Source organism: Harpia harpyja, chromosome 12 (genome assembly GCF_026419915.1).
Source record: "Harpia harpyja isolate bHarHar1 chromosome 12, bHarHar1 primary haplotype, whole genome shotgun sequence".
Lineage (NCBI taxonomy): Eukaryota > Metazoa > Chordata > Aves > Accipitriformes > Accipitridae > Harpia > Harpia harpyja.
The window spans coordinates 45,025,317-45,051,526 of NC_068951.1; the positions used below are offsets into that span (position 1 = coordinate 45,025,317).

The 26,210-nt window shown below is 49.2% G+C and overlaps 2 protein-coding genes across 3 annotated transcripts; both read left to right on the top strand.

Moving 5' to 3' along the window:
- Positions 1 to 784: 784 nt before the first annotated feature.
- CLRN1 (clarin 1) lies at positions 785 to 12,738 on the top strand. Of its 2 annotated transcripts, none has more exons than XM_052804967.1 (3): positions 785 to 1,351; positions 8,940 to 9,053; positions 10,138 to 12,738. In XM_052804967.1, the coding sequence occupies exons 1-3, from the start codon at positions 1,033 to 1,035 to the stop codon at positions 10,401 to 10,403; spliced, it is 699 nt and encodes a 232-aa protein (XP_052660927.1). In that variant the 5' UTR covers positions 785 to 1,032; the 3' UTR covers positions 10,404 to 12,738. The 2 variants fall into 2 exon arrangements, with proteins under 2 accessions (XP_052660927.1, XP_052660926.1); XM_052804966.1 differs by having other exon boundaries at positions 788 to 1,351; positions 8,874 to 9,053.
- A 3,060-nt stretch (positions 12,739 to 15,798) lies between these two features.
- On the top strand, positions 15,799 to 26,198 carry MINDY4B (MINDY family member 4B). The gene is made up of 12 exons (XM_052804931.1): positions 15,799 to 16,304; positions 16,555 to 16,582; positions 17,209 to 17,355; positions 19,001 to 19,120; positions 20,601 to 20,692; positions 21,442 to 21,607; positions 22,055 to 22,120; positions 22,654 to 22,724; positions 23,580 to 23,652; positions 23,971 to 24,123; positions 24,236 to 24,416; positions 26,056 to 26,198. Exons 1-12 carry the CDS (start codon positions 16,198 to 16,200, stop codon positions 26,196 to 26,198), a joined length of 1,347 nt encoding a protein of 448 aa, XP_052660891.1. The 5' UTR covers positions 15,799 to 16,197.
- Positions 26,199 to 26,210: the final 12 nt, after the last annotated feature.

A 26,210-nucleotide genomic window follows, 5' to 3' on the forward strand; every position in this document is an offset into this window, starting at 1 on the left:
GATATGCATCCAACTAACAAACCACTTTAAGTTGATCTAGTTCGGAAAAAAACCCAAACCCTGTGTTTGCTGAAGTCACCAGCATTCAGTAGACCGATGCAGATGGCCATGATTCTGGTCCTAGCCGAGGCCCCAAGCTAGCCACCCTCCAAGGGATGGGTTAGTTCGTGCCCATGACTTTGGCTCGCATGAAGAGCGAGGCAGATGCCCGGCCGCAGCAGGAGCCCAGCGGTGCCTCTCCTGCACGAACCACAGGGAGCCGGTGTGCTGCCAAGCTGCAGGGTAGACTGGGTCTCGTGTAAAGAAGTAAGAGAAAATGTATTTGTGTATATTTGAAACCTAAACCGAAACGTTTATCTGAGCATCATACACACTGCAGCCAAAACAATACAATATATAACAGACACGCTGCCCTTACCAGGGAATGCCTTGACAGGGAAAAGCAAGTGCCCAAATGCAACCAAATACTGCCGAGGGGGTCTCCTGGCTTCACAGGGGTACTGTGTGTTACCTGTGCTATCGCATTAGGAACAATGGCAAAAAAAGAAAAACACCCCCCCAAAAAAGAAAAAGAACAGAGCAGCTCAGCATTGCTAGCTTTAGGGGAAAACCAGGAAAAATAAAACCCTCCGAAAACTTCCTTTTTGGAGAGCAGGTAATCAGATGCGGCAGCCAAGCCTGTCTGAAATGCCCCGCTCGCCCAACCAGACAGGGCTGGGAAGAGCAGAGCACTCATCAAATTACAGAGAGGCTCCTTCTGTCATCTTAAACCCCAGTTATCAAGTGACACAGAGGATGCGCTGAAACACTCGACAGACTGCTCTATTTTCCAGCTTATTTAAACACATTAGTGTGCAAGCTGGAGCGATACAGAAGGGGACAGGGAAGAAAAACCTTCACAGCATCTTTCAGGAAACGTATGCCTCGCGGAGGTTTGCTGCCAAAGCTCTCCAAGGAGACAGCTCCCGCCGCGAGCAGGGCTGGCTGGGCGCCCGGGGCTCTGTCCGGGGAGCTCAGCCCTTTGCCACGCTGATGGGAAGAATTCCTTGTCACTGCCTCGCTGAAAACTGCGTCCCTCAGAGGACTTTGGACGCCACCATGCCAGCCCAGCAGAAGAAAATTATCTTTTGCATAGCCGGGGTGTTGAGCTTTGCTTGTGCGCTGGGGACCGCAGCAGCCATCGGCACGCAGCGGTGGGTTAAGGGGATGATACTCTGCAAGACGGGAGCCCTGCTCGTCAACGCCACTGGCCAGGAGCTGGAGAAGTTCATTGGCGAAATCCAGTATGGGCTTTTTCACGGCGAGCGTGTGAGGCAGTGTGGGCTCGGGGGGAGACCCTTCCAGTTTTCATGTGAGTAACAATGGCATTTGAATTATTTAACACCACACTGCTGATGGCTAGGGGAGCCGGGAGATGCTGCCCGTGTCCCCTTGCTCATACACAGAGCCTAACGAGCATGAAATACTCTAAAGCAAATGCTGCCGTTACGGCGTTCTGACCTTCAGGTTCAAATAACTTATTTTCTGATACTAGTAAAGCCACGCTAACATTTTCAACAATCTATATTTGTTACACAGATACCTACATTTCAAAAGATTTATACTACTACTATAAAAAAAGAATATTTTTGGTTTTCAATTAATCTTTCATCTTCCTCTGTGTGTCTGTGTCAACGTTACATCCTCTGTGCCTTCATGAAAGAATGAACTGAACTAGCAGAAATCTTATGAAAGAGCTAGGGCATAGATAGGTTTGGCTGCTGTTGAGAAACAAAGCAGCCAAAAAGTTAGCAACCTGCTGCATTAACTGGAAGAACAGCTGGTTGGTGCTAGCTGATGTTCAGTTGGCTGATCTGCAAGTTGAACTTGGTATCTGACATATAGAATTTTATCAAAGACTGTTAGCAGTGGTTTTGCTTTACATGTAATATTCATAACCTATTTATCTTCAAGGATAAGAAGATCAATTAAATGATCAAGTGAACACACACTTTGTATATATAGCAGCACATTAAACAGATGATAACAAACAGCCATTTGTTATATGTGCAATATGCCACCTGAAGTTATTACAAAACACAGTTTAGAAGCATTCTGCTACAACAGCACTGGTAAATTCCTTCCCCGAGTCATTTGAGGCAAGGTAAGGTTACCAGGTTAGGTATCAGAAATTATTTACTATAGAATAATTTTCCAAAGTAGTAGACCAAATTAATTTAATATAATATTAAGATTTGCCATCTCTAATTAAATTCCATCACTAGTCCATGGATACAGCTGAAGTTCTCCTCTCAATCACCTTGTTCACCATCACAGCACACAGCTATTCCGCCCTGCTGGTTACAGGCTGGGGTGAATTTTCAGAGGGGTCCACTAAACCCCAAGGAATTAGTTCTCTGCTGTAGGTGAAATCGTTATGAACCACAGCCGACAAAGCCGCTAGCGATCAGCAGCCCTGTGACAGACGCTTGTCTGGGTTCGTCGCAGCGACGGAGCTGCGAGGCAGAGCTGAGCTGCTGTACAACGAGGACAAGATGCAGCTGCAGCCCGAGGCCGGGGCCGTCCCCCACCGTCCCCCCGGCCGGGTGCGCGCCCCACTTCCCGCAACTCCCGGCCGTGGGACGGAGCCCGGCTGAGCAGCCCCGGGGCTCGCACCAGCCCCCCCCGGGATCTCCCCAGGCAGGGAGAGCAGCAGCAGCAGAATGGATCGGTGGCCAGTTTGGTGCAAGTGAAATTTTGGAAGGGTCGCCCGCAGCGACCTGGGCACGCGGCAAGAAGCGGGGCGTCCCTCCTAGTCCGTATCGGCTCCGTGCACGAGGCAGGACTGAACCCCGCTGCAGCAGACAGCCCCCACATCAGAGAAGCCACAGTCGAGACAGCCCGTTAGGCTTCTCTCATTATTTTCTTTCCACGTATTTGTTACTTTGATACTTCTAAACCATTTCATTGAGGTGCCTTACATTCAGGCTCCCATCTGTACATTTCATCTTGTTGTGGCTGAAATATTTTAATATACTGCTAGTGTGATTGTAGCAATAGCTTCAAAGAATTTTAATTTTGTGGGCAGTGTGAATTAATATTACACATACAAGAGAGAATACAAAAGTCAGCTTGTTTGTGATGATTTAATTATATCAATCATCACGTATTTTTAAATATCTTACAATGCTACATACATGTAAGCTCCGCAAGTACTGCATTTTCAACCAAAAGTACTCCACGGTTACAGAGTTTCCTCTCACTATGGCCATACACTTTCCATCCACACTCACAGAAGTCTCATGTAACCAAGCTTTCCTATCCAAATGTTTACCAAACTTGCATTCACAAGTATAATTTCAACTGAACACAAACACAGATTAACCAAAGAACAGAAATAATACAATGTGAATTTTTCAATTAGTCACAGCTAAACAATCCACAAAACCTGAGTGTTCATACAGAGCTGCAGAATCCTACTGCACAGGACAATATTAAAAATTAACTTCTTTAATATGAGTGCCTAATGTACATATTCAAAGAACTCCAAGGCTTTCAGGAATTGCATAAAGAAGAAAAGATTGAAAAAGTAATTCACTCAACATCAGTAAATATCACTGTTCTCATTTTCAGACAGAGAAAATGAGGTTTGATGCATGTGCTTTAATGCCTGTTCCCAGGATCTGAAATCAAGGCTGGATTTAATCTTATGCCCGAGACTCCTCCAGGCAGAAGTGAAGCTGCTGACATGCCTGAAATGGAGCAGCATCTTTCCCTGGAGAGAGCAGCCTTGTTCCATGTGTCCCAGCCCATCGGGCATCATCACTTGCAGCAGCAGAGCTAGCAGGTCACTGGGGTTGGAAACACAACCCAAGAGCCTTGACTGACCTAAAACCAAACCCAAGCTTGCTTATTAGAGAAATCTTTTACCTTTTATTCTCCTTCCATACAAGGCAAGCATTAATAGCAAAATATCTCAATAGGTCTCACTCACAACATTACAAGCCCATCTTGTCAGTCTTATTTGCCTGCACTGGCATCCTTTATATAGCACTCTGAAAAGGTAATGCTACGAGGTGATCTTTGGCACTGCCTATACCTGAGATGTAGCCCAGTTACAGCCTAAATAATTTCACAAGCCCAGCTGTACCCATCAGAGCACTCCGCAGGGCAGGCTTTGCCTCTGTGAGCTTTCACAGACAGCTGAGGGTGGAAGCATTGCTGTCCTCCTCACAAATTGTTCTCAGATCATCTTTTATTTAGATTAAAAAGCAAATGCAACACTTACTTTAATAGGATTTAGAAACAATGATTGGGTGGCTTAGCAAAATATGCCTCTACTAGAAGTGTTCACTTCAGAGACCGCTTAATGAAGGAGGCTGGTTCACGTTCTCAGGGCTGCAGCAGACCTGTCCCATCCGAGTCGGGGCTCTCGGGAACTCACCGGAAGCGTCCCGGAAAGCAGGATAACCATATACAATATACACATCCATAGTTTAATGCACTGAAGTGCACTTTAGCGTGTCTCAGAGGAAAAGGCACAGAAAATAGGCTAAATGATTTAGTTCTATGTTTGTTCCCATTAAATGCTCCCCTCTGACCACTATATCTCTCTTAATTGTAAAATGAATTTGCTCTGCCAGCAAACCCAGTTCAGCTGGGGAAAGCCTTCTGCTTCATTTGCTCTTGCTGATTCTCATCAGTTTCTGGGTCAGCAGTTCATTTTCTAAAGGTCACTGGCATGCATACCTAACACACAATTTCATTCATTACAATGAAGGAATGTTTTTCTTTCAAGACAACATAGCTGCTGGAACTAATTTTTCCTGATATGTCACATATAAAATTTTAATGACATAAACAACTATAAATGCAGGTGCCAAGGGAAAGATTCAATACAATGTAGTAACATGTTTTCTTAAAATAAACAACACAAAATTCTGTTATTAAATACACAAGTTCTCCCAAAACATCAGGTGGCATTGCAAGAACTAATGCTATTCCCTGTAGAAATTCTGCACAGGCAGGGATTCTTCAGCCTTTTTGTTGGCTAGCCTGACTGGTACAAAGGTGAAATTGTACCTTATACCCCACTAACAGTACAACTGCCTCTTACGCTTGCAAATATTTGAATTATGTAATATAAAGTCCAACAAACACAAGGTCTAGTTTCTAAAACATGCTTTGTGTTTTACTAGGATGATATAAGGAATTTAAGCACCGGTGGCCAAACTGGACAATTAAGTAGCCATCAGCAGAAGTAACCTTTTATGCACGTAAATTCTTCCTCTAGGTAAATAGGTGAATTTAGCAAACAGGTAGTTTTGCTGTGTGCGGCACTTGCACGTGCAAAGACAGCAAGCGGTTGCGTTCCTGGTCTAGACCGGACAGCCACAAGCTCCCCGCGTCAGGAGCCAGGCGGGGGGATGCCCCAGGGAAGGGGGTCCGGCGGAGCAGAGCCCGGGGCCGGGGCCATCCCCAGGAGCAGGCGGCTCCTCCGTGACCCAAGGAAGGTGCGAGCGCTCGTGTAGTGTCGTGGAAGGTGGGCGCAGGGCTCTGCGTGCCCCCTCGTGACCCCGGGCCACGGTCCCCCACGGGCACCGGGTGCCCCTCTCTGCTCCCAGCCAGCAACAACGCAAAAGGTGATATTTATGTAACACGGCTTCAAGAATAGTTTGCAAACATTTGCTTCGTTAATTTCCCTTTCATTTAGTCGGGGAGATGAATTGACTTGACACCACATTACCTGCTTCTCTGTGTTTACTGCGTGGCAAGCTGCAGAACTGTTTGCTGGTAAACATTTTACAAGGTAGAGTAATTTATGTGAGGCTTTTTTACTCTCTGCACATTACAGCTGCAGCAAGGCAGCGCTGAGGCGTTATTACCCCCACTTTAATCGTGCCCCTGTGGATCAGGAGCAGTTAAGTGTATTTGATGATTCCTTCCAAAATACCCATTGTTGCCAAACAAACATGAATGATTAAAAATTATTCTCTCGTACCGAGTCTGATTGACTATCCCCTTGTGCCCTAGCTAAGCAGGATCGCAATATGAAATAGTGGCTAAAAAGCTGCACTAAAATATTTAAAATAAAGTATTCCTAAATATTTGCATACGTAGTCACACCGGCTGTTACATAGCTGGAACTCAGCACAGCCTTCAGCCCATCGGGCAGCGCTTCACCAGGCAGCAGCCACCAACTCCAAGTGCAAAACCGCACACGCCGGTCGGCTGCCGCTTCCCACAGCGGCCGACCTGCTCCGTGGGCTCTCGCGGGGCAGCGACCAGGGCAAGGGATGTAGTGGCAAAGGCAGCTGATGGGATAGTTTCCAGCTTTGGGAAACTTCAAATTAAATAGCATGTGGATGAAAGCGTTCCATTAACTGCGTAACAGATGCAGTATTTGCACCTACCGAGCAACAGCCTTCTTACACTCAACTCCACGGAGCAAAGCTCCGCTGCAAACAACCGGCATTTCACCCGCCGGCAGGAGGAGAGCTGGCAGGGCACAGCACAGCAACAGCCCTTGCAGCTGCACACTTTTTATTTGTTCTGTCCTATTTTAGCTTGGTACCCCACTTTGTCATTGTAAGATTTCTCCATTTCCTCTCATTGATTTATCATCTTCCCTTTTTGGCTTTGTGCTTCTAGGCACAAAATGTTCCACAAGACTTTTACTTGGGGAAATACAGGGGAGAAAGTTTTGATCATACAAAATTTGTTTATTCTTTCAAAATTTCATTCAGAGAGTTTGTTGCAAATAACTCTTTGATGTAACCTTTATGAATTTCTCCCTCTTCAGTATCATATTTCGTTTTTAAAATAATTTAAGAGATTAATGTATGTACAGAAATACATGCTTTTTCTATTTTTAAGGACTTTTGTCAAAATACCAAGGTTTTTTTCTGTTTTCTAAAAATAGAAAAGTGCCAAAGGATAGGAGGTAAGAAACCTTCAATCCTTTTACATGTCTACACATCTCTTTGGCAATAACTGTTGATGGATTTTCACAGGGAGTCTCCATACTATAAACAACTTCACACATTATCATCCCCAGATATCAATCCTTCCTGGAGCCCTGAGTGTCTCCCAGCAACACACAGTGCACGACACGTTTAACCTGCCAGCGTGTCAGCACCGTGGCTTCACTAATGATTTCCTGCTTCTTCATAATAAAATGCAGAGCTTTTCACTTACAGATTTCAGAAGAAAAACCACATATTTTTTGTCAAGTTTACACCTATAGAATTTTGGCTAAACAGCACTGTACATTTGTATAAATGAAAGCAGTGGAATCACCGCTCTGAAACAGAATGGAAACTGGCATCCCAGCCAGGAGCAGCTCTTTGCTTCCCCAGCAGACAAAGTGGCCAAACCCGAACATTTGCTCACTTCAGGCACATCGGACAAAAATAAACAGCACACGCTACCGCAAACGGAGCAGCACACGTGCCGAGGCTGCGGGAGCCTTCCGCACCACCTGCCCGGTCACCTCCTCGCTTGTCCGTACAGCCAGGGCTTGGATACTCCCAAGGACTTTGTCCGTCATGCTTTGCCCATGACGTGGTCCAGACCGAGAGGCCGGTGCGAGGGAGAGGGACCCCCGCGGGACCCCCCGCACCCACAGGGGCTGCCCAGCCTCCTCCCTGCCCACGCACCCGCCCCGGGAGGGGGGACCCAGCAGCAGCATCCCTTGGGAAGGGGAGCTACCTCACCCTGTCCCGGCTACCACAAGACACACAACGCACACGGTAGGGATACTGAGACAGAGTCAGGAACTTCTCATCCTCACCTGACCCTCCCTGCACCTGTGTTTTGGAAAACAAGATAAATACAAGACTCTACTGACCAGAACAATCCAGTCCGAGAAACGCATTTTGTACAAAGTGCTGACCACTCCAGGCAGGGTCAGGTGTAAGTGACACACATCAATTGTGAGCAAGCCCACAAGCTGATAAAGATCCAGGCAAGCAAATAAGTATCAATTGCCTTCCATTCAGTGAATAAGCCGAGCAGGTATAATTTCATTTCCAAGCTCATGTCCCTCAGTGGGACCTCATAAGCATAAGTGCAGAGAGTCTGTTTCTGGATTTACCATCCCCCCCCTCTCCCAAAGAGGAGTAGATGGCCAAGCCTTCAGCTGAGGGACACAAGATCAGACCTGTAACACAGGCGCTGTGGGTAGCCCTTCATGCCATCCTGCAGACCAGTGCAAGGTGGACCTGCTTCCCCAAATACAGCTTCCAATTTTTTTTTCTAAGTATATGCTATTCACGTTAAGGACCAAATACCACCTTGGCAGATGGTAGGCACATTACCTTCCACCTTGCATCCGCATGATCTGGTTTCTGAGGAACGAATAACCCCCAAAACCTCGCACTGCCCTGAATAGTGCTTACAGGTGGAGAAGAGGCTGTTCTGCCTGCCAAGACACCGGGGTGAGGGAGCAGCCACTGAGGATGCTGAGCCGGATCAGGTCCCCAGCGTTTAAAGAGCTGGAGGTGCTGGGGGTCACACCCTGCAGAGCCCGGCACAGATGCCAGGCAGGGACAGCAGCATTGCAGAGGTGCCGTTCTGCATCCCGCAGGGGCTATGGCCAGGGCAGCGGGAATAACACCCTTAGGGAAATACCCTCAGGAAGGGGACGAGAGGCTTTCCCTGGAGCTGGTCTTTCTCTCCTTGCCAGTCTACACTTCCGAGCATCACAAAATGCCTCTGCCTCCAAACATCCATGAAAACCTGTTTCTAGTTAATAACTTCACTTTCACCTTTGGCTGCATTTGGAAGAGCGTGTTTTAAAACAATTATCACAAACCAGCAAGAAATCCCTGGCCTGACTTCTGAAACAACTTTGCCTAATGTGTATAATAATGTTTTGTTTGTTTTGTTTTTAGTTTTTCCAGATTTGCTCAAAGTTATCCCTGCAAGTATCCATGTTAGTGTCATTCTCTTCTGTACAGTACTGATTATCTTTGCTCTGGTGGGAGCAGGTTTCTTCATGTTCAATGCTTTTGGCAGCCCTTATGAAACTCTGCATGGCCCCATCGGGTTGTACCTCTGGAGCTTCATTGCCTGTAAGTACCACCCCACCCTGGGCTACCAGGCTAATGCCTGTCCGTGTTTGCTGCTTGCCACGACTGATTCATCGGTGTAGGAGACCTTATTAAGGACCGTAGCTGCATTGACTCTAAACTGGCAAAACAGAGGTAGGCAGAAAGGCTGATGATTTTGCTGTATCAAAACACATTTTTTCCAAACTGGAGTTAAGAGATAAAACGCTGAACTCCTCCACAAGGGCGGACAGTGGGATGGGTGCGGGAGAGCGGCTGCAGGAGGCCGTGGCAGGCAGCCCCAGCACCTCTGGCTCTTCTGCATAAGCTGGCAGAAAAAGGGGATGGTGCCCACAAGCCCCAGGCACCCAGCGCTGGGCTGACACCACGGACACACAGCACATGGTCTGAACTGGGAATCACACCAGAGGGGGGAATGGGGCAGGGTGGGGGGAACCCAACCAAAAAAAGTCAGTGGTGCAACTGCTCATATCCACCACGATGGGAGGTTTCCAGCCGCGTAAGGGAGATCACCACTTACACCAGCAAGACTTTCTCGAGGAAGAAAGGAACTGAGAAGCAGAGAGGGAGAGACTGCCAGCAGCTCACTGTAAAAGCAGTCTCTGAAAAAACATGGCCAACAGGGATGATGGACCATTCCCGTCCCTCTGCCACTTAGAGAAGGTAAAGCCCATTCTCTGTGTTGCTGGCTTAGCTGACAAGAACATTTACCATTACTTTACAAGGTAATATGTATTACAACCATAATGTAAAAGTACTTAAGTACATATTTATCTTTAAACATGCAGCCAGTTCAGTTATGTTCACTGGGACAATGACAGCTTAAAGCTGAAAAAGAGCACAGAGACCTTGCCAGATCAGGGCAAAGAAGCAGCCGTGCTAAATATTACTGGTCCTAAGCCAAATTCAATTTAAAAAGCTTACCAATTTCTGTAGCCATTGGCTTGGATTCTAAAAATAACCCCTGATAAAGCTAAGTTACAGTAGCCATAATAACACTATCAATATGGCATTTGGTTGTGATGTACATCACATGGCCTTGCTGCAGGGATGGCCAAGATGATGAGCATCTCCCCCTCCATTTCAGGTTCCTGTGGTTGCCTCATCATGATTCTCTTCTCTTCAGAAGTGAAAATCCACCACCTTTCAGAGAAAATTGCTAATTTCAAAGAGGGAAGTTTTACATTCAAGACTCACAGTGAACAGTTTGCAAATTCATTCTGGATCATCCTGGTTTGCTCCCTGGTGCACTTCCTGAACGCCTTGCTAATACGTTTTGCTGGATTCCAATTTCCCTTTTCAAAATCAAAAGATTCAGGGACAATCACTGGAGCGGTTGACCTGATGTATTAGAACTACATAATTTAAGAACATTTCAAGTAAAGAGGTTCATCACTGCTACATTCAACAACCACCAGATGTACTAACTTGTAAATGATTAGCTCTAAAGAAGTTAAAAAGAGTGAAGGTTTCAAATAAACATCAATATGGCATATGCAGTAAACAAAAGATGACATGCTACTTGGTAATGTCTAGATCAAAATACCCTCTCTTTCTTGGGGTAAGCCCTTATGAAGACATTTGCCTTTTTTTCCAGCAAGTTACTTGAAAAGTAGCTGGTATAAAAAAAACTAGGAATATCAATAGCATTTAACAGGATCTGGAAAGTAAAATAAGTGGGTTGCAGTAGAGGCACACACTATCACCAGCAGCAGTTTCACCCTTTAGCCCTTGCGAAGACAAGGATGCAGTTATTACCATGTCAGGGCAGTGGAGAACAAGGACACCCAGCAGAGCTACAGACATCAAACAAGAGAAGAGAAATTGTACGGGCTTTGCTCGTAACACACATCAGGCTCCATCTCAAAAGCACAATGCTCAGGAGGAACACAATGCTATAGCAAGTGCTTGCAGGACAAAACCCAAACACCTGAACCCACCACTAACACTTTAACATAGCATCACATGCACGGCAATATCATAATTTCTGTCCATAAAGCTCTCTTTTGGTTTTTTAGTTTTAACAAACCAAATTGTAACCCTTTGACCCTGAAGTCCCAAAAGCCCTCATTTCCCTGTGCCACCACGGTGGCTGGGGGCTTCACGATCTTGGTTAAAAAGCGGCACACGGCAAAGCAGGATGTAGAGGAGATGCAACACACTCCTGCTTGCCTGCGGGAGGCAGCCTGGCTTGGTCCTGCGGAACAACCCCTCTGCAACGCACCAAAGCAAAGAGCATTTCCCAGAGCAAAGGGACAGGAGTGAGACCAGGCACCCTTCACATTGCACTGCAGCCTCCCAAAGCCTCACGGTCAGAAGCATGAAGAGCCCTGCCCAGAAAAGAGCCCCGCAAACTCTCTCTCATCAAACAATACAAATAAACAAAGTCAAAACCTTTGACAAAGGGCAGCAACAGACAGGCTTACAAGGCATGCTGCAGTTCATCAGAGAGCAATGAAGAAATACGTGAGGTTCTCTACCTCAAGGCATGCAGGAAGCCAGAATGGACCAACACATCAGCCCCTACACGCTTAAACTTCTGCAGGTCAGTTAAAGCAACCAGACCACTCATCCCAGGTACAGCTGAGCCAGCCCAGTTACAAACAGAGAGATGAAAAGAGCATTATGCCACCAAACACTACCTCTGTGGGATTACATGGGTACCTTGAAGATGAGGCGGTCCTTGCAGGACACAGAAACAACATTCAGAACAAACACAAGAGGAGACATGCAGAGGGGCAGGTGCTGCCCCAGCCGCCCATTTATCTGCAGGGGCTGCAGCCTGCTTCTGCACAGCTGGAGGCGAGGAGCAATCCCGCTCAGCATCCATCGAGTCACCTGTGGTGCAAATCAGGCCCAGGTGCCTGCTAGGACTCACCTCTGGAAACCATAAGCTTCAGGCTCTAGCAACCTGCAAGATGACCTCACTGACTTTTATGCCATTTTTTTTGTACTTCTACTACAAATGGCAAAACATTGCTGGGTTTTGTGTAAAACGTTTGTCAACTATAGCCCTACTCCACAAACCGTTTCACAAAGCAGCTCAGTCTCCCCATGCTGTACCCCATCTCCCTAGATTTTTACAATGTGTAAGGGCTACTGCCAGATGCCACGACCCCCAACCTTTTTTTCATCATTTTCGTCTTAATTAATATGCATATTCTTCTTAATGTTAATGTATCTTCTTAATGCATAATTTGTATTACATCTCATGGTATTGTTTACTATACAGAAAATAATGAGGAGTAACGTTCCATCCTTCTCGTTCCTGACGTTTCATGAAGCTGCTCTGCTTTGCAGCTCTGTGGCAGCTTTGGCAATCGGCAGCGTACAGGCTGCTCACGTGCGTGTGTCTTTCTGAGTGATCCTTGCCAGTCCTGAAGAAGGACCCGGCGCCTATGTGTGAAATACAGAGTTGCCCAGACCTGCCTCAGCTCAGAAGATAAACCCGTTCCCATTCCTTTTGCTGTGCAGGAGAGAGCAGCCCCTGACTCAGCGTCCAGGCGTTTTTGGGGGGGATCACGTCCCAAAGAGCCTGGCTCCACCGCTCCCCCCCGCATCCCACCCCGCTCACGAGCATGAGGCCAGCTGTTATTTGCATTCTTATCCAGTTCCCAAGGCAAACATAGCAACTTCTTACTAGCAAAATAAAATTGAGACAATATTTGTGTGTTTGACCAGCTGAAAGTAACAGAGCAAGAATGACAGCAGTACCCTGTGGCTCACTTGTAATCAATGAGCATCAGCTAGAGAAGTTTTGCCCTGTTTAATTTCTAGGCTAGCATATTTCATGCTTTAAAAAACATAAAAATTTGTATAGCGAGGAGAAATATATAGATATATTTTGAAGGTTCCCGAAAAAAATCAGGTTTTTTCGTATCCCAATAAAAAGTTAGGATGTATGTGTGTATGCATGCAGTGTGCATACATATAAATACAAATAGAGCTATAGTAAGTATATATATATATATATACACAAGGGTGTGTACCAGGCTTAGACCACTGGCCCGTGATGCTGATGTAGGGGCGAGCAGACGAGCACCGTGTTGCAGGTGTGGAGCTCGCCGTGCTCTCTGGACCCGTATTGCACCCCACTGCTGCGACTGCCCTGCGCAGGGATCCTCAGGTCACACTGCTGGCTCCCATAGTGGACCCTTCTAAAGCGTATCCCCATTATCGGGTTTTCTTGTCAAAGTTACTACCCCAAGCAGAGATCATTTATCACTTGGAAACAGCGTGAACAACAGACTTAGTCAACTTCCCTGCAATGGCACGAGCGATACGCCCACACTGAAATCTGCGGCCGTAGATCCATAAAGCGCAGCCAAGAAAGGACACCGCAGCCAGACCCCGTGGTGTGGAGCAGTCGAGGCATTAGTGCGGCGGGAGCAATGCTCACGACAGCACTGCAGCCGGACGCCCCACGGCATGGGCCCGGGGAGCGGTGGGCCGAGGGATGCCCCCCGCTGCCTGACACAGGAGGGATGCTCAGCGCCGGCTCCGGCTGCGGAAATGCCGGTGTGGCTGCCCCAGCGAGGAGCCTTTCCTCCCCGAGTTATTGCAGAGCTGAGATTGCGCTAGGGAAGGAGTTAATTAAGCTTCACAGCTTCCCCTCTGACATCTCAAAGCATTTACCCACGTCATGGAGAAGTGGGGAGAGGTCTGTGCCAAAGCCCTGTTGACACAAGTGGGGGTTTCTCCCCTTGGGCCAATATTCACTTGTCTCTCTAGGGAAAGGGCTTTGACATCTGGAGACAGAAGCTGCCATGGAAATGCAAAATTTCATTGATTTAACTGCATTATTATTGCCGCCAGCCATTGTTCCCGTCAGAGGCCGAGAGGTGTGGGTCCATGTCCCCTCCAGCCTGGCAGTGGCACACGGATGGGGGTGTCACTCAGCTGCCATCGCCCCGAGGTTGAACTTCATCCTCCCCTGGGGGGGCACCAGGCAGGCTCACGAACAGCCCAGCCTGGATGGAGGTGGGAAAAGGGGAGAAGGGAACCAGCCCCTCGGGGGGACGGGACGGGACGGGGTGGTGTGGGCACTGCACGTGGCCGAGGGACGGGGTGTCCTGTGCCACGTCCTCCCTCCGGTTTTCCAGATCAACTGCTGAACCAGGCCGGGGGGGGGTTCTGCCTCCTGCAGCCAGGGCCTGGGCTGTTTGCTGCCCTGGTGCCTGAATTCGTCATCACCACCAGCACCGAGTTATGTGGCCTTGATGGGCAAAACCACCTTTCAGTCCGGCATTCTGCAGGAAGACACAATGTCAAGCACCTTATTGACATGATGATGCCATGCCTGTTGGAAAACATGAGAGCGGGGTACAGGACACTGTTCCCCCCCCAGCCAGCAACTAAGCACCACGCAGCCACTCACTTCCCCCCACCCAGTGGGATGGAGGAGAAAAATCGGGAAAAAAAAGTAAAACTCATGGGTTGAGATAAGAACATTTTAATAGACAGAAAGGAAGAAACTAATAATGATAATTATAACAATAATAAATTGACAATAATAATAAAAGGATTGGAATATACAAATGATGCACAATGCAATTGCTCACCACGCACCAACCTACACCCAGTTAGTTCCTGAGCAGCAATTCCCTCCCCAGCCAACTCCCCCCAGTTTATATACTGGGCATGACTTAACATGGTATGGAATATCCCTTTGGCCAGTTTGGGTCAGCTGTCCTGGCTGTGTCCCCTCCCAACTTCTCGTGCCCCTCCAGCCTTCTTGCTGGCTGGGCATGAGAAGCTGAAAAATCCTTGACTTTAGACTAAATATTACTCAGCCACAACTGAAAACATCAGCATTATCAACATTCTTCTCATATCTAACTCAAAAACCATAGCACTATACCAGCTACTAGGAAGACAATTAACTCTCTCCCAGCCGAAACCAGGACACCCTGGGAGCACAAGCTGGGGCTCACCCCAGCACGCTCAGCACAATGCTCCCGCCCGGCTCTTCCCCAGCCTTCTCCCAAGCAGAAGTGCGTGTTTTACACTCAATTTGTTGGGAACCTAGTGGATACTCCACCCTTTCTCTAAGGAAGTGCTACTCCAATAGAGACAAAGGGGATGAGGGATTTTATGTCAGTTTTTAGGAAGCTGAAAGACTGGAGCCTGTCTAGCACCAAAAAGGAGAGCAGCTCTTTTTACCAACTAAAGCCTCGGCTCCTTCAGCTGGAAGAAAAAAAAAAAAAAATGGGCATTTGATGTCTTGTGTGCAGGCTGGTCTGCATAGTCTCCATTTTCATAAACCAAGATCTGAGCCAAGCTGTTCCAAACGACCCTGCAGAGAATGCAAAGCCGCCAAGAGCCGGACCGTATGGCTGCCCTGGGCAGACTGAGCTTCGGCACACCTGGGGAAACCCAGAGCAGCTCCCCAGCGTGCACCAGGAAGCCAGGCTCAGCTCATTAACATCAGCTCAACCTCATGTTTTTTCCACTGAAACTCAGACAGATACCCCCGGTCACTGCGTTCTCACAGACTGAAAGAGAAGAAAAAAACCACATGAGATTTCCGTGACCCCAGCAGCACAAAACCAGCGGGTTTTCCCCCGCTCAGCTGCGCAGTGCCTGACCCGTGCCCCTGCACGCCAGCCTTGCCGCAGCGAGCGGCAGAAGTCACGGGAACATCGCTGCACAGATTTTGCCTTTCTCCAGCTTGTCTTCCTGGGGAACTTCCTCGGCTGTACAGACACCTGCTGAGTCTGCATTTTTTTTTTTCCACTTGAGCTACACACTTCCCACTCAGCCCTCGCGGCCCAGACTCCATCCCACTGGTTGTCAGCCCGCACAGAGGAGCTGAAGCCCTGCAGCTGGAAAATGCCCCCTGCTCCTGCACCGAGCCTGGAGCCAGCCCTTACAGAGCAGGCACGTAGCTGCGGTCAGCTTTATGTAGCTCCGTGTCTGGCATTAAACATTCATGCCCCTTATACAGCAAACAGAAAAACACAGACTATGACTGGCTCTAATGAAAATTTAATCACGTTGTGGCAGTGGGAGCTGACAGTGAGCCCCGGGAGGTGACAGGCAGAGGGGATTCGGATGCCTCGCAGAGCCGCGGGTCTCGGGGGAGCCACCCCTGAGCAGTCCCAGTGCCCGCACCCCTCAGCATCGGCCGGAGCGCAGGCGGGTGAGGATGGGTGACCGGGAGGCTGAGCACATGGTGCCACGGACAGAGCTAGAGCAGATCACCAGCAAAATTTCAGATCTAAATAAATGGAGAGAGATTTTTAGTTTCCATGGGTAAGATTTTTATTCTGCTTCATTATCACATGTTTTCAATTCCAGGTGGTTTTTTAGTATCATTTTTAAAGTTATGTTTTATTACAATACTTACGTGAGAAAGGTCTTCACATACTCAGTAATGCAAGTACTACAGCTTTTACTCTTCCTTTCTTTTGGGGTTCTTTTCTGGCTCGTCTCCTGTTTCTTCATATGTTAGCAATGCCTCTGTTGGGTTTTTTTTAATTTGTATTTTATTTTCCCTTTTCAGTTTCGAAATCGGTAATACAACTCATCAGGTAACTGTTTGTCTAAAAGGTAACATTTTGTATTTGTCTAGTGGTTTTTGCAACTGTTCCACCAGGTTAGCATGTTGAGGAAATTGCACATCTATATGTGCAGCACAGCAGACAGTTTATGGAGATTTATTTCTTACGCTCCTCCTTTAAGAAACATGCATTTTCTTCAGGTATTTTAAAGGAATGTCTTCCTGATCTAAATCAAAGTGGCAGAGTAGTCCAACATAAATTAAGCTTTCTGTCTGAAAGTTAAGGTTTTCATGGTCAGCTTTAGAACATGGGAAAAAAACAAGTTAAGGTCTCTTAAATATAAGTATTTGGAAAACCTGCTGTGTCTTTTGGTTGGAAAGCACTGAAGTTTATTCCCTGTAATTCAGACAAACACAACATTACTTTATACTCCAATCATTAGCTTGTAGGGTCGTATCCTTAACGACCGAAAAAAGCAGGGAGTCAAACACGCCAATGCTCCTGGCAGCACATCTCCTGCCTCCCCTGCCCCTCTCTAAGCTCATTGCCGGGTCGTTGTGCCCACTCCACTGGGAATACTGGGGGGGGGGGTAACTTCGGGCGCACACGAGGCAGCAGCGTGGGATGATGCACCATCCGCTCCTCTCTCTGTCCAGCGAGGCCAGGGCAGCGCTGGCGATGGAGCACCCGGAGCCGGAGAGCCCGCGGGGCCGCGGCCGTCTCACCCCCCCTGCGCCGTCCCCAGACCCCTCCTGGTCCCTCCAGACACGGGCGGCCAGCCCATCTCCTTGGAAATGGCAACGGTGAGCAGGCCTGCTGAATTAAGCATGAGCTGTAATTTAATCTCGTTAAAAGAAAGAAACTCGGGAACCTTACCTGGCGTTGTGGGAGGCTCAGAGCATTGCTGGGCTGAAGGCTGCAGCCTGCTGTTAGCTGTAACAGAAGGATAAAATCGCAATGATTTATTTATGAGACTTTTAAAGAACATGGTTGCAACACAACCTTAAAACTGATATACTATATTTCTCATTAGATAACAGGTCAAATGACAAAGTGTAATGTTTCCCTGCTCTTCAGTGCTTTCCTAGGGAATAGCCTCAGAACAGGAGGCAGAAGTTCGGGAGATCAGCAAGGTATTGCTACTCTCCCCCAAATACGTGGTTCCGAGAGCACTAGTGAGGGGTGCCTGCTGCCCCTAGAAGAGCCTTCACCAGAGGCTCGGGGGGTTCTGCAGGTGATGGCAGAATGGGCTCGTGCCGGCCTTATTGCCCATGACCTCCCACACCAAACCAGTCCCCCGGCACTTCAGCACAAACTTAATGAAAACCTCAAGGGCTTTAATACCGGAGGTGAAAGCCTGGCCAGGGCTGCGCTACTGAACACACATCCAAAAAGATCCTGAAAAGTCCTGAAAAGATTTAGATACATAGCCATGCTTACCGTCAGCTTCACATGAATCCACCTTCTCCGGTTCATGACCCACTTGCACAAATCACCCACATCGGAGGCAAAGCAATTTTTAACGGGAAGAACCATGATGTCTGTTTGGTTTACTTTGCTCAGCGAATACGTCATTCACTAAAATTAAAAATAATTAGGAAAAATGTTCCAGGTGGGCCCAGGCAGTGTCCACAGACTGGGGGTGGTGGGGGGTGAGGCCAGGAGGCAGGTTCACCCCCCCCAGCCACCCGCACCCAGGCAGGTCCCTCACACCACCCAGTGAGAGAGGGAGGGGGGCAGCCGGGGCCATCACCCCCACAGCCGCCCTGGTGAACAGCACCCGCCTGCCCTCCCAGCCACGTGCTTGTGTTAAAAGTTACCATAAGTGAAACTCACCGATACAGTTAGAGATTGCAAACATCTCTATTTTACGTGGAAGCCACGTGATTTTTTTTCGAACTTTCTCTTTTAATTCAGCTGCCAACCCGAAAGCTGGCTGTGCGTGCCTGGACGGGTCCTGGACACGGGACACGCTCAGCGATGCCCGTGCCTGCCCTCGGAGGAGGAGGCCACAGACAAACCCTCCTCTGCCTCCCACCAGCGCCCAGCCGCCCCGGCCACAGCTGAACAGGCACCGTATAGAGGGGTTGCACGGGCAAACGTAGATGTTTAATTCTGTCCCCAGATGTGCCGCTGATGACAGCGAGTGCCTTGCCCAGGTCTTCCCCCAAAAGGTGTAGCGTATCCAAATGTAAATTATTTACACACTGCAACTGTACTTCACAGGAGTGGTTGGATACTGAGTGAAGTAAATGACTGAATTAACTGCAAACATCACCTTTGCTTTGAAATTATGGAGCCTGCTTCTCGGTAGATGATTTTACACTGCTCTGGCCATGAGCACACACGCTGAACCTGTATCCCGAGGCCCCTCTGACATTAAAGATCTTCTATGACGCTGGGATGTGAAGGTAGCTGAACCCAGCCTGTCTTTCTGCTCCTCCGCAGAGCCTGCGAAAGCTGCTATTTGGAAACGTGTTCCACATCTTCACCTGTGAATGGACAAGGGCGTACTTCAGGTTTCGCGAGCCGTACTCTGACCTGGCCTATGCTTTGGAGGCAGGAAAGGTAAATGTTGCAGTGCAGCAACTGGCACCGTCTCCTCAATGTCTCGGACACTCGCGGGAGCTGGCAGCCAGCGCTGGGTGCCTCAGCACTGCACACGCCTGCTCCCCGCGCTCTGCACGCCTGCATTCTGCACGCTGCCTGCCCACACCCCACACCTGCACCCCACGCTCTGCACGCTTGCACCCCACATGCTTCACACCTGCACCCACGCTTGCACCCACACTTGCACCCCATGCTCTGCATGCCTGCACCCCATGCTTGCATCTCACTCTCTGCACACCTGCACCCCATGCTCTGCACACCTGCACCCCATGCCTGTACCCTACGCGCTGCACACGTGCACCCCGTGCTTGCACCTCACACTCTGCATGCCTGAACTCCACGCTCTGAACACCTGCACCCCATGCTCTGCTCACCTGCACCCCATGCCTGTACCCTATGCTCTGCACGTCTGCTCGGCTGAGCTTTCTCCACAGGGACTTCCAACTGCAGCCACACTCCATAGCTGTCCTGAGCAAAGCGCCAGCTGCCCTCGCAGTGGAGATGCTGAAACGTGTCTGGAAGCGGGATGAACTGTCCTGATCCAGCAGCATGCTGCAGACACAAACTTTAAATACCATGGTATTAAATGCTTCCAAGGTGAAGGCTCAAGAGAGAAGCAGCAGGTTGCTGTATGTGGGCACAAATAAGTGGTACTTGCCTCGTTTTGGGGGGAATTAGAGTTACCTACTTCTTACTGCCCCACCTGGAAATCAAACAGGTGATTTTACTTACATTTTCGTTTACTGAAAGAGGGAGGTTTTCTTCTTCCTTATTTACCATCATAATACTGGCCCCCAAAAAGCAGAAGCCCCCAAAAAGAAGAAGATACACACTTAAAGTTGCAAACACCCTTAACCTGCCAGGAAGCTAAAATGCTTTTTACAAATGCAGGTGAAGATCTGTGGGTTCAGAGGCTCTGTGGCTGCAGAGAGGACGACAGCCCTGACGTGCGCAGCCAGCATGGCTGGGAGCAGGCATGGTCACCCTTGTGCACTGCCCCACATCAGCCCCACGCTGCCTCAAGACCCTGGTCCCTTTGCTGTGAGGCTAGAGGAGAGAAAAAATAAGCCATGGTGCTTCTAGGCGTACGTGATACCTGGAGCTCGGAGCCCTTCCCTGCGGCTGCAGCGCTACAAGGGAGGGACCCCTGCCCGGGACCTCCCCTCCCCAGGAACACACAGGCAGGGCCACCCTGGAGTCTTTTCTTGCAGAAAGGCTTCTTGGTTTTAGGCGCATAAGACCTTTTTCAATTTACTTTTCCATTTACCTCAGGAGCTGTCAGCAGCGCTTCTGAATTCCCATGGAGAAAAGAAAAATTACCCTCCTGACACTGACAGCAGGATGGCTCGTGCTGGCCAGGGATTGCTGCTATTTCCCGGAGACTGACATGCTAGTTCAGGCTCGTTAGCACTGGGGAGTGTTGTCTTTCTGTTTCTAGGGGGGAACAAGAACAATTCTGATGGCTGTACAAGCACACATCATCAAATACCTGCTTTTCGTAAGAAACACAGAATATACTCACCTGGAAAGGTAAGAAGCTGAGCCTTCCCATGGGACATATGGAAACTATTTCCTTGCATTATTTGGACTAAGGCAGACTGGCACCAGCCTCTAAGTTCAACCGAACTAGACCCAAGTTCAGGTTTGCAGCTACAGGTGGGAATTTGCACGCAGGAGCAAAGCCTTGTCTGTCTCCCAGGCAAGGCCTTTTCCCACCAAAACGTTTGGTTTTGTAACAGCGGCGCTTGCTCCCTCGTCCCACTCCCCGGTGCCGCGGTCCCAGCCTGCGGCAGCACGTGCGCAGCGTCGACGCTGCATGGCTGCTCGCCAGGCTGCCGGCTGACGCCGGCCCCGGGTGCCAACCGCACCGTGGGCAGCGTTGGGAAGGGGAAGGCACAGCTCAGCCCTGGGTGCCGGGGACACCCACGCGGCAGCCCCAGCCGGGATGAAAGCCCCTGCGGCAGACGCGTCGCTCCCAGCGCACGGGAGGCACGTCCGCACCAGCAGCGGCGACGGCGCCGAGCGAAGAGTGGGAAGTTGAAGGACGATGGGCACGGCTCGACACGCAGCTGCCTCCTCCACAAACCCTCACCTGTGGCTGCACGGTCCTCCCAGCCACCAGACACCCCAGGCAGGGCAAGACCTCTGGGGTCCAATCCAGCCCTCCCTGGGAAGGGGCCCGTTTCACACTCAGGTTCAGCCTCGGGGCTGGGGTCTCTCAGCATCCCCGAGGACGGACCCTCGCCACAGACCCCCCGCCCCTGTCTCCTGCACTGCAGGCTGTGCGGGATAAGCCGGCAGGAGCAAGGGGAGGCGCTGGCTGCGGCCCTGGCAGACACCCTGTGGGCAGCAGGAGGAGGTGGGAGAGCGGTGGTCTGCCTCGTCACCGCAGCTGTCCACGTTATGCCAAGCCGAGACTACAAAGCCGACAACTTCACGGAAAGAGTGAGTACGAAAACGCCTTCTGCAAACAGGATTTTGTTTAAAGACATGTTTGGCCTGAAATTTCTCAAGGCAAGCAACATCAAATCTCATAAACCTCTTCCCTAACTCACGGTACATCACAAATTGTGAGCACTTTAGACCCGCGTCCCAGCTGCAGCCTGTAAGACACTTCTGCCTCCTCACAGAGGCTTTAGGTGAGCCCAGAGGCTGCCGTTCCCTTTCATTAAAGGCTGATCTTTCTTCTCCCGTAAAAAGGAGAAAGCAGTTAACGTAAAGCTGTTCCACTAACTCTTTGTATAGAGCTGAACTCACTTTAGGAAGGGGCAGAGTAGACTCTTGCATTATTCTTTCATTTGTCTAAAGGAAACACTGGATTAAAAAAGCTCAGCTTTTTCATATAATTAATGTCTCCTTTACAACATCTTCCCCTACACTCGTGCCCGACAGATCCAGCTGTTTGAGTTCTCTGAGAAAGCAGCAGCTCAGGAGTTCATCTTTGACCATATAAACTGTGTAAGTATGGGATATTTGCTTTATTCTGGTTATTTTTTTGCTTGCTTACAACTTACTTCCCATTCAAAAGTGGACCTCATGGAGATCAATGGTATCACCTTCAGCAGGACATTCAGACTGTTAACATACAGTTAGTGCATGGATCAGTTTTAACTTTTCCTATCCTGCTCCCACTAAAATCCCTGGGACTTCACCCACCGATAGCAGCACTCTCAGTCCACAAACGCTGAGTAAACAGCAGCAGCATTTTGTACATTACACAAATACAAAATACGGTTCCTTGCAACTTTAGCAAAAATCTGCGAAAAAAGTGTACAAAACCAGTTTAGCCAATGACTGGAAATTTCTTCTTTCTTTTTTTTTCACCTGATCCTATTCAACAATATTAGTTACAAAATCTTCCCAGAATAACACCTTATTCATTTGGCTCAACATAGTCACCTAAGGTTGTATTAAAGCAGAGGAATTGTTTTAATTAAACATCATATACCTGCCATAATTCCTCCCCTGTGATTACTTATTTCTTGTTCCAGTTCAAAGGCGAAGGAAGTCATGGAGTGATCCTATTTTTATACAGTTTAATTTTCTCTAGGACACTTGCAAGGTATATTTCATTTTTTAAACATTTTCCTCTAGTTTAGTTACATCTTCTGAAACGGTCTTTTCCTTGTTTTACTTAAACGTCCATTCTTAGTCGAATGTGGAGAAGCAGCTGTCCAAGAGGCAGATGCAGCTGGCTGGTTTACGGCTACAGATAATTGTACACCCCGAGCATCTGCCTGCACATCCAGGAGCAGGCAAGGAGGGGCAGCAGAGAGGAGAGAAACCCTCTGCATTCACAGCAAAAATAACGCACTGTGTAAAACCAGGAGTTATCCCACTGACGGCAATAGTCACTGTCACAGTCAATTAAACTTAAACAGGAAAGTCACAAGAAGTTTATTTAAACACAGAAGAATTCTGCCAGTGTGACTATGCTGGCAGAGGTGACTGACACAGTCTTTCTAAACCTGATGTAATTAGATTTGGGTAAAGATGCTTTAGAAACGTACAGAGGCATATTTATACCAACAGAAACCATGATTTATACTAATGTGACACTATGACAGCTATTTAGCAAAAAATTGCACTGCTACTTCAAATAGTTTGTTCAGGCTACAGCTGGGTGCAATGGAGGCCTTCCAGCAGTAATTGCAGGGAGGGAGATCCCGGCTCCGTCTGCAGGGGGTTTGAATCTGACCCCGAATTTGAATTTTAATGGGAACAGATCTGAAGTGCAAGAGCTCCAGCTGAGCATAGAACTGCTGTGTCAGGATAGCACTACTGTGGCAACAGCAAAGAGAAATAAAGGAGTCTTCGGAATTTCCTCATCTTTCCTGTTAATCAGACAGGGATGTACAGCAACCGCCTCAGGCGCCGATCCAGATGCTGCCGTAACACTTTGTGCTTGGTCATACAGGGTCCAAGAAGATTTAGACTGCGCAGCAACTCCTCTGTTAAAATTCAGTTTTGGAAACATCACCTGTACACAGGTAAGATTAGCCTTATTTCTCAAATTTTCTTCTTTTACTATCGTTACATTTGATTTAGGAAAAAATTCTCTCTTGTTACTCCAATGAAAAAAAAGCATAAGGCCACAGAAGAATATTTTGCAAATTTTAATCGTGGCTGTCCATTTACAAAATGGATGACGATGATGATGATAACAATAATAATAAAGCTGCAGGTAGTCTGGCGTTCCTCTGCTCGCGACAGGCACGACAGAGCTGGGAGCAGGACGCCAGCTGCCATTTTGCAGAGGCCTTTTGCTCCGCTGCCTCGTGGCGTGACCGTGGGCCGTTTCCCCGCAGGCCGTGCTCAGCCTCCTCCTAACGGGGCGAGCGAGCCCGCACCAGCTCGATGGCGGCCGGGAGCCGGGTCCCAGCGGCGCGGGCGTCGAGGCGTGGCGGCAGCGGGTCCCGGTGGGCTACCTGCGCTGGGGCAGGGCGCAGGCGGAGCGGCAGGTGAGAGCTGGCACGGCCCCGCGGCCGGGGGGGCCGTACCCGCACGCCAGACACCACGGCTTTGGGGACAAGGACGGCATTGAACGCCAGGCTTCACCCCCCCTCTGCCCAGGTGTGCCCTCGGCTGCGGACGCCCCGGCTGCCCGTCTGGCTGTGCGGCATCTCCGGCAGGCACAGCGTTCTCTTCGGCACAGACAGCCTGCTCCTCTCCGACTGGAAAAGGGAGAGGGTCTTCCACCTGTACTTCTACAACGGGCAGCAGGAGCAGACAACAACAGCCCATCTAACGATAGGTACGCACCGAGCTTGCCGGGGGAGGATATGGGGTATGGATGTCGCATACGGACCATGCATAGAACCCTGTATGTGTACAGCTAGGTGGGTCTACTTACACTACAATTCGTTGTTCTGTATTTAATGTATACATACATACACTGTATATATTACTAACCTTTCCAGAAAGTGAGGAGCCTCCTCTGAACAACAGCGTAAAAAGACACGAATAAAAACCTGGCTTTGAAAGGACCCTGGCCATTTTGGAAGGCGTAATGCTCTTAAGCAGGCGGCCCATTGCTGGGAAGAGCTATAGGAGTGTTTTCTGTAGAAGTAATAACTCCCGAGTCCCTGCGTAAACTCCGGTTCAGTGCCACCCCCCCCCCCCCCAGCCCCCAGCCGGCTCCTGGGGATGGTGGGTGCTCAGCACCGGGCGAAGCTGAGGCCGTGCCGTCCTCCAGTGCCGGGGGTGAGCGGGGCTCCGGTGGGCAGGCGCCGGGTGAGCTGCCAGCGGGACAGAGTCCATCCCACCCGTGGAGCACGCAGCGGGGGTGGCCACCGGGCTCACCTCCCCGGGCGCAGAGCCCGCGGTCTCGTCCCAGCATGGGGCCCACTCAGGACTTCGCCATTTCTTCCCCTACTCCCCGATGTGGCCAAAGAGCTTGTATTGGGGAAGGGACAGTTTTTCAGGACACAAGATGCAGCTGGCGCTTCTGCGTTAAATACCTGATACGGATGTCCTGTCTAAAACCGTGTTTCATCTTCCGTTGCTGTTAAGCCCCCATCAGTCCAATATGAATGCTCTGCTGACTAAGTGTCCTAGAACAACCAGTAGGAGAAGGAAAACCCACAGACACCCACCCCTCCCATGGGACAAATCCCAGGAGAGAGCGTTCCTGTAAGTGCAAAGTTTAAATAAAACAGGAAGCAGAATCGTTTCATGATTAATTCCAAATTTGTAATAAATCTACTTCTAATGCAGTGATGCTGGCATGCAGGATGGGTTAACAGCCTGTTTTCAGCATCTAACTTAGACTTAAGTCGGTATTTTCCTGCCCAGCAGCCAGGTGCCACCATGGCCCTCGTTCCCCTCAAGTTTTAAATCCACACCAGGAGGAGTGAACTGCTCCTTGCAGTATCAATTGGGTTGCAAACCAGGCTCCATGCTTAGGATGCGAGTTTCTTGTTTCTCTGTGCCACTGTGCACTGTTTACCTTCACTTTGTGAACGCCCAGCCCCTTTACCTTGCTCTCCTTTCACTACGGCATTTAAAGTAAAGTAAGAAACTTGAAAACATTACACTAAAGGCTGAATTTGCAGGAAAGAAGGGTGAATCGAGATTCACAGTCATGATAAGCAGCATGGCCGCAGATAAGGATGTGCCTATGTGTTCAGAAAACAATATGCAAATGGACCCTGCAAGGAATCGAGAGCTGTATTTATAGCACCTGAATTTCCCGAGATGGGGGCCCACACAGCGGGGGGGCAGCCCCCACCAGCCGGGGGAGGCCGAGTCAGCGCTGCCCCGAGCTCCCTCCTGGGGCAGGGTGGGCAGCACACCTGCAGCAATCCAGCCAGTTCTGCTTTTAACCTTTTCGGAAACTTTTTTGAGGGGGATGGGTTTTTTAGACTTTTTTTTAAACTGCATTTCCTTTTCAGACACTCATTCGCATCACTGGGAAGAGGACCAAAGCGAAGACCCAAGCGGCCCAGAGAAGAGGCGTCCGTCCGTGGAGATGGCAATCAGGACCAAGTGGGCAGGCGCGACCGTCAGCTGGAACGGGACAGACCCCTTCTTCTGAGGAGTCCCCGCA

What these genes read in the sequence shown, in the direction of transcription:
- CLRN1 (XM_052804966.1), top strand. Translation starts at nt 1,033, where the DNA reads ATGGGAAGAATTCCTTGTCACTGCCTCGCTGAAAACTGCGTCCCTCAG. An exon ending in GAGACCCTTCCAGTTTTCAT is followed by an intron (nt 1,352 to 8,873) that starts GTGAGTAACAAT and finishes TTTTGTTTTTAG; the next exon opens with TTTTTCCAGATTTGCTCAAA. An exon ending in CCTCTGGAGCTTCATTGCCT is followed by an intron (nt 9,054 to 10,137) that starts GTAAGTACCACC and finishes CCTCCATTTCAG; the next exon opens with GTTCCTGTGGTTGCCTCATC.
- MINDY4B (XM_052804931.1), top strand. Translation starts at nt 16,198, where the DNA reads ATGGGTGACCGGGAGGCTGAGCACATGGTGCCACGGACAGAGCTAGAG. An exon ending in GAGATTTTTAGTTTCCATGG is followed by an intron (nt 16,305 to 16,554) that starts GTAAGATTTTTA and finishes TTCCCTTTTCAG; the next exon opens with TTTCGAAATCGGTAATACAA. An exon ending in TCTCCTTGGAAATGGCAACG is followed by an intron (nt 17,356 to 19,000) that starts GTGAGCAGGCCT and finishes GCTCCTCCGCAG; the next exon opens with AGCCTGCGAAAGCTGCTATT.